The sequence below is a fragment of the Poecilia reticulata genome, linkage group LG16 (assembly GCF_000633615.1).
Source record: "Poecilia reticulata strain Guanapo linkage group LG16, Guppy_female_1.0+MT, whole genome shotgun sequence".
Taxonomy (NCBI): Eukaryota; Metazoa; Chordata; class Actinopteri; order Cyprinodontiformes; family Poeciliidae; genus Poecilia; species Poecilia reticulata.
Window position 1 is genome coordinate 17,621,052 of NC_024346.1, and position 14,190 is coordinate 17,635,241.

Sequence of the window (14,190 nt, forward strand, 5' to 3'; positions counted from 1 at the left end):
TAAAAATAAAAGTCATAGCTAAAACTGAATATTCTGTTGGTTCTTCTTGTATACAATGCTAGCAATTGTTCTCTAGCACAGCTAATTGCTACAGGAGGTTAGAAAAGTCAGTTTAAAACTTCCCTAAATTGAAGTGGTGGAATTGCTAATGTTCAACCTTTTCTCTACAAATATAGACACAATTTTTATATGTCTCTACTGTTTTTTCATATGGGATGCAACAACTAAGTAAATAAAGTTAGTAAACAACTTTATCCAGGTTAATCAGATTTTTTTTTCAGATGATTTCAAACAGCTGAGTTGCCAAGTGCATTTTTGTTAGACTATTATAGATTTAAATATATTTGTAAACACACTTTCATCTTCTGTGTGAACAACATCATAAGTCTTTCACCTCATGAACGAACGCTTTGTTCTAATCAGCTGTCTGTATGTCTGTGACACATCCTGTGAGGCAGGGACGAGCTTTTCCGCCAGAGTTTGTCTCGGCTCAGGGAGCAGGTCGTCAAGGCCAACACTTTGGTGCGAGAAGCCAACTTTTTGGCTGAGGAAATGAGCAAACTCACCGACTACCAGGTCACCCTTCAGATTCCTGCTGCCAACCTCAGTGCCAACCGCAAGGTCAGACCTCTTGAGCGCCACTTCTTAAAAATACCGCCACCTTTTTTGTGCGGACTGCAAATCACGACAAATATGTAAATGTTAAAGAGACACATTTCAGATCCTAACCCTTATCTATTTTTTATATAGCGTGGAGCAATCGTGAGCGAGCCAGCCATTCAGGTACGTAGGAAAGGAAAGGGGACCCAGGTGTGGACCATTGAGAAGCTGGAGAACAAACTGGTCGACATGAGAGACCATTACAGAGACTGGAAAGAAGGCAAAGAGGAACAGGTGAAAAACAAAAGACAGAAGGAGAAACCAGTGAGCATAACATCATATTTAAAAAAAAAAGCCAAATGACTCTTCTGTCTTTTCACAGCATAACAAATCAAACAGAAAGAGCTGTGATTCTTTCTACGAGGGCCAAGAGAACCACAACCTGATCGGCGTGGCCAATATTTTTCTAGAGTGCCTTTTCCATGATGTCAAATTACAATATGCCATCCCAATCATCAGCCAGCAGGGAGAGGTGAAAATAATAACGCAAATTTCTTGCAAAAAAGTTGTAAAGAAGCGATATTGACTTTTTCATAATGTGTAAAGCTCAGATAGACATACCCAGAAGACTTGTGACTGTAAATGTAGTTTGTAAAAATATACTTAAAACATCTATGACTTTTCTTTCACTTTATAATTATGCACTGCAGCCTGTTGTTCAAACACATATGATTGTTATAGAGTGGAAAGTTTTGCTTTTGCTCTACTTTGAAAACCGTGTTTTTTGTCGATGTGTTCAGGTAGCAGGCAGGTTGCACGTGGAGCTCATGCGGGTGAGCGGATCGGTACCGGAGCGCCTCTCCGGGGGAGATGACTCGTCGGAGAACTCCAGTGAAAGCAGCTGCTATGAGGTCATGGACACCAACGGGGAGATTGTGCACATGGCCAGAAGGCTCACCTGCAGGGTAAAAGACACCTTTAACCTCTAGAACCAAAGAGATATAGGGTCATCTGCCATTTCATTCTGAGGATTAATTACTGGGATTACCAGCAAACATAATCTGCATCCTGTTTGTTTTCCTCACCTCTGCAGGTGAGGATCAAGGAGGCCACGGGACTGCCGCTCAACCTGTCCAACTTTGTCTTCTGTCAGTACACCTTCTGGGAGCACAGCGAGCCCACCGTGGCTCCTCCCATGGTCAGCCCAGACGCTCCCTCCCCTCGAAGCCCAGATTCTCAGTTTACAGTCCAGTTTGATCACTGCAAAGTATGTTAAAAAAACTCCTTACACTAGACAAAATAAAGACTCTTATTTCCCCTTTAATATTAAACTAACATTTGTACACCATTTTTTTGTTTCATTCAGGACCATGTTGTACATGTGACAGATGAGTTTTTGGAGTTTATATCAGATGGTGCTTTGGCTATCGAAGTGTGGGGCCACCGCTGTGCCGGGAATGGCCGTGCGCCCTGGGAGTTAGACGTTCTGGAGGCAAAGACCCAGACTCTCCGAGACAGGTACTATGGGCCTCCTGGCCTCTGAAGGTAATACCTGATGCTCAGACTTTACACCAGGCTCAATCCCTGCTGCTGCTGCTTGTTAAAAGGTGGAACGAAGTGTCTCGCAGGATCGAGCTGTGGATCTCCATCCAGGAGCTGAATGAGCAGGGGGAGTACACGTCTGTGGAGCTGCAACCTTCAAAGGACGTCAGCACAGGAGGCATCTTCCAACTCAGACAGGTTAGAGGAAGATAAGGGAGGGGATCCTACTTCATCTCAGACTGACGGAGCGACGGCAAACATGTGCAACATGTCTGTGTGAGCAGGGTCATTCCAGGAGACTCCAGGTGTGTGTGAAGCCGGTACAGAACTCGGGCACACTGCCTCTGCTGGTGGAGGCTGTGCTGTCTGTGTCGATCGGCTGCGTGTCGGCTCGCTCCACTAAGCTGCAAAGACCGCTGGACAGCTACCAGGTCTGTGAAAAGCACGCTTTTACAGTCCGAACAGCCTGTACATGTGTTGGACTAAATAGGCTTGACATCAATGGGAGGGTGTGCAAAGGGATGAAAGCAGATATCTGTCTGAGAACAGCATGCTCACATTGTGCCAGAGTTATACAATATCGTGCTGAATCAGCCTGTGTAGGTTTATATTATTGGAGAAAAGCAGCTCGGGTGTGCTGCTGGGTTCCTGTATTAGATTCACATGGATTTTCTGTTAATGCTTTCGGGGTTTCTGGCTTCTCTGTATTGCCTTTAAGAGGCTTTTCAATGGTTTCTTGAAAATCGAAGGGGAAAAAAAAAGCAAAACCTGGTTATAAATCATTAAAGACACACTATGATATTTGTGGGGAAAAAAAGTTAAAACACATTTAGTTCCCATGGCAATGAATATTTAACCAATGTAGCAGATATTGTTTTTCATTACTTCCAATTTTACAGTTTTCAGATATATTATTAACATAAATTATTTAATATTACTTAAATACTCCCTCAATATTTTTCTTTACTTCTGCACATTTCTTTAGATATTTAACTTTTTTCTCCTTTATTTTCATTCTCTAATTATGTTTTATAGTAACCTAGCTTTCCCTATTACTTGGAATGGTTTTTTGTCTGAAGACCAGTAGGAACACTTATTGGCATAAGTTTATAATCTTTGGCTGATTAAATAAAATATAAAATGTATCAATATGTATTGTTGGTTAGGGTTATTCTCCCATTATAATACCAAAAGTAGTAGGAGTTTTTAAGGCATTTAATATATAAGAATCCAATTTCCCAGTATTAGACCTGCTGATCATCGACCACAAACGAAAATAGAAAATTGGCAGATTCCAATTGCTGGACTATTGATTAGTGCTGCTCTCATTTTGTTCCTTGACTTCCTAGAGGCAGGCTGTCACTTTCAAAGAGGCCAAAGAGTGCAGTAGACTTATCATTACGATTTTAGTTTTGTTACAAATTCACCATTGTATTCTAAGCAACATTTTTGTCTTATCTGTTATAATAACAAAATAAATAATTGGGATTTGTAGATGTTTTACTCCTAGTTTTACTCCCAGAGCTCGTTCTGGTTTCCTCACCTTTGACTGAGTGTCCTCTCCCCTTGCCAGAAAGAGGCGGAAGACGATATGGATAGTTATCAGGTACCCTCCATGTCTCCTCCTGCTGTTCTCCACCCCGTAGTTCACTATGCAGCATGAGGGAGGCCAATTGATCGTGTGTTCGTAAAGGCAACTCCCTCGTTTGACTAAAAAAAAAACATGCTTTATTAAACGGCATCTGCACACATGTGGATGATTTTTGACGCTGTAATTATCCATTGCACCAGCAGTTTGTTGATGTGAAAAACAGCTCCACCCGCGGCTGAGCTGGCAGCCCCGGAGCAGCATGTCTGCCAGGGTCTCATCCCTTCCTCAATTTTCTTTCCACTTCAGGACGTGCACATTGATGCCACCTATTGCATGTCACCGCTGAATAGCTGAAGTAACAACCCCCGCTTACACCCATCGACATTGCATGGTTGCATGATTTACTGCACATTGCATGGTGAAAGCGTGCTGATGTCAGAGGCATAACTTGTTTGGCTTTGAGGTCTGTTGAGTAAAAAGCCGTGCTGCAGAGGGAAATCGGCTCTCTGCTGTCTGGTCTGTGGTTCTGTGACAATGGCAGACCGATGTGCCTTATAATCAGGTAGGACTCAGGGTAATAATTGTAGACGAGGAGGGCATGCAAATGTGCGACTGACGTTTATGGGTTACTATATGTTTAAAAACGGTTTCAAACAAAAGTATTTTTTACCTGTTTGACAGTTTTTGAGTCAGACGACCACAAACTTTAATGTGGGTTTAATGTTGTAGACAAACACAACGTGTGCATATTTAAAAAGTGAAAGAAAGCAACGTATGGTTTTAACGTCTTTTCTTATGGAAATTTGAAAAGTGACATAAAGTTTATTTCACCCGCCTTTACTCTAGTACCCCTAGATGTGTAAATAGGTAAATGCATAGTGGAAGTTTCTCTCAGTATAAATAAAGCTCTTTGCTTAAGTTCTCAGAGGTTTGTTGGAAAACATTAGTCAATATATAGAACAAGGAGCATAGCAGAAAGGTCAGGGATAACACTGGACAGAACTTTAAAGTAGGGTTTATTTTATAAAATAATATTTTGAGCTTTGAACATGTCACAGAAAACTTTAATTCATTATTCTGAATTAGAAGGAGCATAGCGTAACTGCAAGCCTGCCACAGTGTGTCCTTTCACCTAAACTAAAGGTTTTGGTAGGGCAATCCTGAAAAAAGCCAGTTTCAAGTCAAGAAAGTATTGAAACTAGAGTGGAGGTTCACCTTAAAGCAGGACAGCAACTCTAGCCATTTGTTCCGGTCAAAGCATATTCATGTGTTGAGATGGCCCAGTCCAGACCTAAAACCAATTAGTAACAAATGACCATCAGGTATTTTTAAACCAGAATTGGGAAAAGTTTCGGTCTCCAGATATGCAAAGTTGTTGCCACGCAAAATGTATTCCACACTTATCAGAATTTTATTTGCAAGAAATGTTTCCAAACCATTTATGATTCACCATTATGCTCTACTTTGTGTTGGTCTATCACATAGAATGTCAATAAAAGATCTTGAGAGGTGTTGTTAAGGGACAAAAAAGGTTCATGGGGTATGAAGACTTTTGTAAGGCACTGTCGATCATGCAGTAATATGTTCTTTTAATTCTAACACCTTCAGTTTATTTCTTAATTGTGAATGCTTTATCAAGAAAGAGCAATGGTACTCAGATAAGTGAGACCTGTGAGCACTCGCCTCACCTAGGGAAGCACTAGCCTGTTCCCTGCAGCAGGTCATCTGCCCCATTTAGCTAGCTGACATTGATTCTCTGTCTGGTTCCAGGAGGAAGACCTGAACTGCGTGAGAGAGCGCTGGTCAGACGCCCTCATCAAACGCCGGGAGTATCTTGATGAGCAAATCAAGAAAATCATCAACAAACATGGTCGGTTTGAGGATGTGCGCGGCCGAAAGGAAAGCAATCAGTGAAGTTTCGATTAAAATTCTGTTCTTGGTTTTGTGTTTTCAGAAAAGTCGGAGGAGGACGTGGAGAGGGAAGCCCGGCTGGTGGAGCAGTGGGTCGGCCTGACTGAGGAGAGGAACGCAGTACTGGTGCCTGCAGCTGGCAGCGGCATCCCTGGAGCTCCTGCAGACTGGTAAGAAAGAAAAATACACACACACACTCTATTTAATTTTGATGTACACTTTTGACTTTTCCAAGCATTAACTATATTAATCTGCATATAGGATCCCACCTGCAGGGATGGAGGCTCACATTCCTGTCCTATTTCTGGATTTAAATGGTGAGTGAGGATAAAACCTCTTCATTCACAGCTTCCTCTTTGTCTTTCTAAACTCTAAGCTTTTTTTCCCTTCTTTTTGTTGTTGGTTTTTCCTGCCAGCGGATAATCTGACAGTGAATGAGCAGCTGACGGGACCACACACTGCTGGAGTTAACTCTATCCTACCCAAAGAGCATGGCAGCCAGTTTTTCTACCTGCCGATCATCAGACACAGCAATGAGGAGGTGAGCAGTGATTATACTGCCCTCTGGTGGCGCAAATACAGAAAAAGGCCTCTGAGTTGGAAGAAAAATGTTTTATAAACATTTTAATGTTGTGAATATATTTTTAATTTTATTATTAACAAAAAAAACCTGAACCCCAACAAAAACTGTGCAGTTATCTCTGATATATTTACTATGTGAAACTGTCCTAAAAGTACAATCACACTCAGAAACCCAACTCCGTGTTTCTGAACGAGCTGTTAGCCACTCGCAGCTTCCTTTTGTGCGATTGTCTCTGGAACTGCATGTATCAAAAACTCGGCTCCTGTGGCCCACCAGGTGCTGGCTGTGTGTTCTTGGGACTCGTCGATCCACAACTCTGTGCACCTGAACCGGGTCACGTCACCCAACGAGCGCATCTACCTGATCATTAAAGCCACTGTGCAGCTCAGCCACCCGGCCTCCATGGAGCTGGTCCTCCGCAAGAGGATTGCTGTCAATATCTACAACAAGCAGGTCAGTGCTCTGGGAACGGGTCAGAGGTCAAAACATGGAGGCTTCCTGTGGTGAGTTGTGTTTTATGCTTCTGGTTTGTTTCACTCAGAGTTTCACTCAGAGTCTCAAGAGGAGGATGTCTCTAAAGAACATGCTTTACTCCTGCGGTGTCATCTATGAGATTGTTTCCAACATACCAAAGGTACAGCGCTGAGTCATGCTTACAAATACATTAATTTAAAGCCATATTGAGGTTCCTCAATATATTACTAAAGGCTCATAGTTTTATCTTTCTCATCATTTTCTCTCCTGTCCCTTCAGGCATCAGAGGAGCCAGAGGAGAGAGAAACCTTAGCCCTCATGGCTGCTCGAGGCGACAGTGAAGAAACTCAGGATGGAGACACATACATAGAGAAATACACCAGAGGGGTTCTGGAAGTGGAGAACATTTTGAGCTTAGAGAGACTAAGACAGGTATGAGACACAGTGATTTACTCCCTGACACACAAGTGTCACAAATACAACCTAGTTCAGCTGATTCCGGTAATGTAAACCACAGTTTGGACTGAAGCAGCTGAATGCAGTTTTTGCAGATGGCTGAGTTAAAATGTTCCTGTGCATCTCGTAGGTACAGTTATAAGTGTCAAGATGCACCAAGATTTAAACAGGTTTCAAAACCACCAGACTGTCCCTAAGGCTTAAAGTCATTTTAATGAAATGTCAGGAGTTATTGGTGGTGAAGTGCTTCCCCACCTCCCACTGCACGCTGTGGGCTGAAAGAGTGCTACCTTTTCCTCTCATACAAAAAGTCATATCTGATTGTTTAGAACTGCATATAAAAGAATTTATTTTTAGTCCCCTTTTTTGATTTAATGCCATAATAATTTTACTTAATTGCTACTCCATAAGACGCTGTTCAAACTGTTCTTGTATGATAGTTTGGAAACACAGTCACAAACAATGATGCCGGATTACTTTGTTAGTAATTCACCAAAAAATAAAGAAAAAGAAAAGGCTCAAATAGAACTAAATTCTATTTGAATTGTGTCCTCTTAAGCATCTTATTTGCTTAAGGTGGTATATTATGAGCTACTTACGGTGATTGTGGCTCTAGCTCTGTTTTTGTTTGTCTTATGAAAAGATGAGCAGAAGAGATATCTGTTAGACTCATAGAACCACATTTGGTTGTGTTCATCAAAGGAAATTACTTGGTCATCAGTTGTTGCCGTTGGTACAAAATGTCCTCAAGGCCGGTTCAGATTGACGTGTGATCGGTATGAAATATATTGTGCCAGAAAGCTGCTTTTTGTACTTATCTTGAAAATGACCAAAGTCCATAAGTAAGAAATGGTGAAGATGTGAAATGACTGGCAATGTTCTCTTCAGCCTGTCATAGTTTCCCTGAACACTGGAAATAAATTGACAACTTTTTTGGTGGCTGTTTAAATTTGGATGGTCCTTCAATTTCCCAGAAAAGTAGGTTAAAAACTTGACATTTTTTAACTCATATATCCTGTCTAAATTTAACCTAAACAAAGATGTTAAAGGTCAGGATGATTAGCTAATTTAATCTATGACCAGGCTTTAAGCTGTATTTGGATATGAATAGACATCTTTATCTAGTCACCTTTTCACATTTTCTAAATGCAGTGCAAAATCATCCTTTCAAGAAAACTTTGCTCTGGAGGCTGATTCTCTTTTAAAGTTCAACGTAAATAAACCCATTGCCTTGACCAGTACTTTGCTACTGCTATTTTTTGCCTGGACATTAACAGCATTAGACTTTCTTGAAATAAGTTCATAAAGAGTCAGAAGATCACAGACTGTAGATCTGCCTAGAGCAGCAGAAACAGATCTGTCCTTGTGTTTCTTTGCAGGCTGTGACGGTGAAGGAAGCGCTTGCAGCTAAAGGGAGACATTTGCGAAGGAGCGCAAGCACACCAAATGTACAGCATGTAATTAACACAACCTTTTGCAGCTGAACACATGCAATTTATGGTTTGAGGATAAAGTTACTTTTTTTCCCTTTGTCCGCAGTCTTCGTGCAGTAAAATCGACCTGACTGAGGATGAAGACGGCAGGACTCATCAGGCATGTCTTAACCTCATTTAAAGCACTCTTTTTTTATTATTATGCTGGTAAAAGTACATCTAAAAATAAGAAATCTGTATCAGGAGATTTGAAGAGATTATAACAAAGTTATAAGCGTTTTTATTTTTTTATTGGAAAATGATTACACTTTTGCTGAGACACATTCTTTGATCGATTTGAATGTTTCAAATAATTATGTACTAATCCCAAGTGAATAAAACGCACATAAACCTCATGATATCTTCTGAGACTGTGTATTGTTGCATAGGAGCTCTGTGATCATGCGGACAGCTCCAATTGCAACCCTCAAGATGTCTCCCTTTGCACCACACCCATTAAAAACAACCAGAACTCAGGTAAAGCAGAACAAAGTCAGCCACATCAAATGCATTTTGACAACATGCACAAAAATGATCATTTATTTAATATTTCCACACAGGATCGGGTCCCGAGAGTTCCACCTTTTTCAGCGCCAGCCCCTTCAAAGCTCTTTCCCCTCAGCCACCCAAATTCCTCAAGTCTTTGCTTCCTGTCAAAGAGGAGAACACGGCAAAGAAAGCACTGGAGGCTCGGCCGCTGCTGGGAATGACGGTAAAGAGGGAATGAGTTCAATCTGTTTCTTGTTTCTTTGAGGATTCATGTCTTATATTTTCCTCCTTACGCCATTTGATTCTTCCTCAGCTCCATGTGTCATTGTTTTGTCCGTCCTGACGTTTTACATCTCATCTGGCACCCCATTAAAATTCCATTTTAAACTTGTTTTAAAAAAGGCAAACGGAAAGAAAAGATCCTTCACGTTATTTGGATATTCCATTGGCCGAAGCATAACTTGAAGCTAAAAATATCCTCTTCAGTTAACAAAAATCCTGCTGCCTGCAGTCTTTTGTGTGATTATGTTTGTAATTATTGAATGTTCCAGTATGTGGCTGCTCTGACCAATTGAAATAACCATGTTTTACTTTGTTTTTATTGGTAAAGTGTCCTAAATGAGGTTCATGTTAATTTGGTGTAAGCAGTCTTAAGCCAGCTGAATGAAAACACTAAACATCATTACATTGATACATCATTTGTAACATTTTAAGCTAAGCTAAGAAACTGATCATAATCAGTAGGTGTTCAGGCTTCGCTGAAAGTTTTTCTTTGGACTTTGCCAGGTTATTTACTCATTTTCTTATATAGTAAGTTGTCCACAGATGTAAATATCAGAATGAACCTTCTATAGTCTAGGTTACAACTCTTTATAGAGCATAAACACCTGTGCAACATGTGTATCTCATACACATGATGAGGCAAAGACGTCATATAAAATTTTGATAAACACGCTCAAATTTGCTCAGCAGGTCTAATGAAAAGAATGAGGCACCCAAGACCAAACTGTATTACTGTTGTCAAACTTTCTGGCACACTGTTGACAAGAGAAGTGGATATGACTTAAATTTCAAATCAGTGTGTGTGGAAAAATTTAAATAGTTCATAAGTGGCTGGATTAAGTTGAGGAAATACAAATTGTATCTTTTTGTCGCATTTCTTTAAATAAACTAAAATTCATTTTACCAAAAGAATCTGTTGTTTGGCATGAAACAACAGAACATCTGCTCATTCTTATGGTTGTTGGGACTTGAGTCCGTCTAAGTTAAGCATCCTGCGAAGGAAACTTCTTTTGTCTGAAAATTGTCAATTGGTTTCACTGAATCATAAAAAATATATATTTCTTTTAAATCAGCAAAAGTCCAAAGATTAACTTGACAACCTACTGATTAATAATTACAACTTATCATTTTTTGGAGGCAAAATTCAAGAAATAAATCAGTAACATATTTGCACTATTCTGCATATTTATTGCAACAAAAACACTCCTGCACCTCTAATTTAGGTCACTTCATGCACTGTTTTTGTGAAATGTTAAACTGCATGGCACTAACTGTGTAACCAGCCTGCCCCGCTCCATGCATGCTGTGTGAGTGTGAAGTGTGCACTGTCATTCTGACCCATCTTGCAGAGCATGCGCTCACTTGTGGACAGCCCTGCACTGCTCCCCTCTCCCTGCTCCTGGCGCCGACCCAGGGCAGGCAGCGAGGGCCACTGCAAGCCTTCCACCCCCACCTCCGCTGTCACCAGCAGGCAGCTCAGCCGTACACAGTCACTCACTGCTGTAAGTGCTACACCAACATACATGCAGGCCGTAAACATACAGCTGCACTTCCTGACACATGTTGGCTCATTAGCCGCTAACGACAGTGGCGTCACACTGTGTTCTTACTTTGATTGACTCTGCTTAGAGAGCCTCAGCTGCTCCCTGAGCTGCTACTACGACACGAGTCAATCTGTGAACTATGAGTCACGCAACTCGGCAACATTTGAAGGTGGTTGATCATAAAATTACATTTCCAGCTCAGTGTAGACAGGAGGAGAATGTCAGATTTTTTCTTTTTTTTTGTTGAGAAATCCTATTTACAGCTAATATTTTTGTGGCCACCTTTCATGTTACATACATTCTATGATTCAAAATTAAAACCAACATCTCTTTGAGAAAGAAAAAAAAATCATATCTAGTCTTCTCAATTCCATACCTGTGATCAATAATCGTAAATCTAATCAATCGGGTTAATAAAATGTAGGCTTAGTACCTGCTTATAGGCAGTTATTTTTAAATGGTACTTTTATTCTGATAAGTCTCATTGGAATGGACAAAAGATGGATTCCTGTATTTTTCTATTGGTAACACTGTTTTGTTTTTAAGATTACCGTATTTTCCGCACTACAAGGCGCACCGGATTATAAGGCGCACCTTCAATGAATGGCCTATTTTAAAACTTTTTTCATATATAAGGCGCATAGAATAGATGCTAGTTACGGTTGCCACCCGTCCCGTATTGAACCGATACGGGACATGATTTGTTCCGTTCTCTATAAATGTGGATGCATAATAATAAGGAAATGGTCCCGGAGTACCTTATATAGTAGTCTGCCCCAGTCGTTTCACTCACGGTGTTGGTGTTGCGATATTGTGCCCAACCGACACGCTGCCGCCGCAGTCTCTGTCTCTCTTCCCCCGACCCCCAAGGCTTTAAATGTATAGAGGCTGGTCCCTTGCTAACCCTAGTCGAAGCACCCCGGATGAATATCTAAAGTCACTTTATTGACATAAAGAATGTTAAAAAAAACAGTCCGACTCGGATCGATGAGGAGAGCCTTCCGCGACTGGGCCGGGGCGTGGCCGGGCAATGGTGACCCTTCTCCGTTCCCGCACAGCATGTTCTTGGAGAACGTGGTGCTAAAGTGACCTGCAGGTAGATACATAGATAGGTCAGTCAAACTTTATTAACAAACCAGTTTTTTGACAACTATCCCAGCATGCACCGCTCGCTTCTTCTTCTACGGGCGAAAATGAAGTCGGCGGCTGCTTACCGTAGTTGCTAGACCTGTTGTGGCTCAATATTGGTCCATATTTAAGGCGCACCGGATTATAAGGCGCACTGTCGCTTTTTAAGGAAATTGAAGATTTTTAGGTGCGCCTTATAGTGCGGAAAATACGGTAATTGCACAGGATATATGTCAGATTAAAGGTAAAAATCACAATCACAATGTAATAGTGGGATTGTCACTATTTTTGCCATCCCAAAAAACTAGTATAGGAGATCAAAACACCAATCTTCAGGTTGAACACATGACCTCACTTGTCCTGATTCACATTCACCCTCTGCTGGGTTTGTATGAAATTCAGAAACACTTAGGCACCACAGAATTCATAAATCATGTTTCTGTTTCATCGTCACTGATCATTTTCATGGCCTCCATCCTCTTTGTAACTCTGAGTGATTACATAGATCACAGTACTACATAAGCTAAGTTCCACATTTGTCTTACTTCCTCTGTTTTGATCAGCACGACTCTGAGGACGAGGACACGGATGTCTCTCTGAATCTAAATCGGGGCCCACTGGACCAAAGCAGCTATCAGAGTTACGTCCCAGAGGACTTTGCAAACTTTGAGATATACAATGCCACTTTGGAGAGCCAGGACGGGTTTCATTCTGACTCGAAAGGAAGCCGGTGTGGAGGTGGGAGCAGCGACAGAGACGTGTCCCGAAGCCCCACGGCCAGCAGTTGCACCAGCGGCTACTTTTCCCACAGTGAATCCAATGCCACTCTGTCCGACGTGCCTTTCAGCACCAGTGAAAGCTCCGACCACCTGAGCTGTCCCTCCAGAGAGTCCCATGACCCAGCTGGGCGAAGCTCTGCACAGACCAAAAGTGTTGCGGCAGGGGGCAACGTGGAGCAGCCTCCTTCAGCATGTGGTGCTTGTGAACAGCTCATCCATCCACCCTCTTCCCCTGTCGGTATTCCTAACTGCACAAATAAGCAGCACAGTGTCCCACTGCCTCATAATTGTATCCTCAGCACCAGCCAGGAGTTCACTGACTTTAAAGGGGCTGATGACAGTGTTGGAGAAGGGGATTTGGCTCATTTTACTGAGAAATGGGGACAGGATGGTTTGGAAATTTCTACAACCCACCCAAAGGAACCAGAACATGTAAAGACACGTGACAATGACAATCAGCTCTCGTCTGACACTGACAATGTAATATTCAGTTGTCCTAGCATTGCAAACCCTGCTAGCATAGCTGTGTCTAGCTCCAACATGAAAGTACCAAGCACTTCGTTAAACGCCCCAATCACTGCACCTGATAGAGGCCTGACCCTGACCTCATCCTCCAAAGATCCCTCTACATCACTCCCACCTCCAGCATCAGCGTCTGAAATCAAACCTTTACCAACAGCACGATCCTCTGGCCCAGCTCAAAGAGCGGGAGGAGAGCCTCCTATCCAGGAACCAGCCCAGGGAGATCTGCCTCACGGGAGCCCCTGCCCCAGTCCAAACCCCAGCAGCGCCGAGCCCTCCGGAGACTCCAGTGGGGATGAGAGCACCCCTGTAGCTCAGCTTCCTGACTGGATGGCACCTGGGGAGCAGGTGTGGGTAGGAAAGAGAAGAGGAACTGTCTACTATGTAGGAGGTGTGGAGTTCGCAAAGGGGATCTGGATTGGTGTCAAGCTGGATGTGGCAATGGGTAAGTAGCATGTTTGTGTTCAAGGAGCGAAATTATTTTTCTAACATTAGCTGTTTACATGTGGTTCTTATTTTATTTTTTTGTTAAAACTGCATGACCCAACTAAAGGCACACTTTTAGTTTTCAAAGGGAGGAGGGAGAAATGTACTGGCCACCGATTATGATCGGTGGCCGATCGATCGGCACACCTCTATTAAGTACATATCATTCTGATTCTACTACACTTTTTTATTAAAAACATTTTTGTAATATTTCTGTAAATTATCTATTCAGTATTTAAGAAAGCATTTTGTTTCTGTTCCATTACTAATATACAGCGCTGGTGAAAAAAAAAATTAAGAGACCACTGCATTGAACCCCATAGAAAACCTC

The 14,190-nt window shown here is 41.9% G+C and overlaps 1 protein-coding gene across 4 annotated transcripts in view; it reads left to right on the top strand.

Moving 5' to 3' along the window:
* Nucleotides 1–14,190, top strand: part of kif13a (kinesin family member 13A) — a 42,389-nt gene that overhangs the window by 26,444 nt on the left and 1,755 nt on the right. Inside the window, exons 18-39 of one of the 4 annotated variants that reach the window (XM_017309651.1) lie at nt 459–621; nt 751–894; nt 983–1,132; nt 1,401–1,565; nt 1,694–1,867; nt 1,967–2,118; nt 2,208–2,340; nt 2,427–2,573; nt 3,716–3,748; nt 5,504–5,603; nt 5,688–5,814; nt 5,906–5,961; nt 6,061–6,185; nt 6,504–6,680; nt 6,769–6,861; nt 6,981–7,133; nt 8,537–8,614; nt 8,697–8,750; nt 9,019–9,106; nt 9,190–9,341; nt 10,750–10,902; nt 12,636–13,818. In XM_017309651.1, the coding sequence (XP_017165140.1) occupies nt 459–621; nt 751–894; nt 983–1,132; nt 1,401–1,565; nt 1,694–1,867; nt 1,967–2,118; nt 2,208–2,340; nt 2,427–2,573; nt 3,716–3,748; nt 5,504–5,603; nt 5,688–5,814; nt 5,906–5,961; nt 6,061–6,185; nt 6,504–6,680; nt 6,769–6,861; nt 6,981–7,133; nt 8,537–8,614; nt 8,697–8,750; nt 9,019–9,106; nt 9,190–9,341; nt 10,750–10,902; nt 12,636–13,818 (3,800 nt within the window). The remainder of the gene's footprint in view (nt 1–458; nt 622–750; nt 895–982; nt 1,133–1,400; nt 1,566–1,693; nt 1,868–1,966; nt 2,119–2,207; nt 2,341–2,426; nt 2,574–3,715; nt 3,749–5,503; nt 5,604–5,687; nt 5,815–5,905; nt 5,962–6,060; nt 6,186–6,503; nt 6,681–6,768; nt 6,862–6,980; nt 7,134–8,536; nt 8,615–8,696; nt 8,751–9,018; nt 9,107–9,189; nt 9,342–10,749; nt 10,903–12,635; nt 13,819–14,190) is intronic. The other 3 variants (XM_008432533.2, XM_017309652.1, XM_017309653.1) reach the window with 3 other exon arrangements.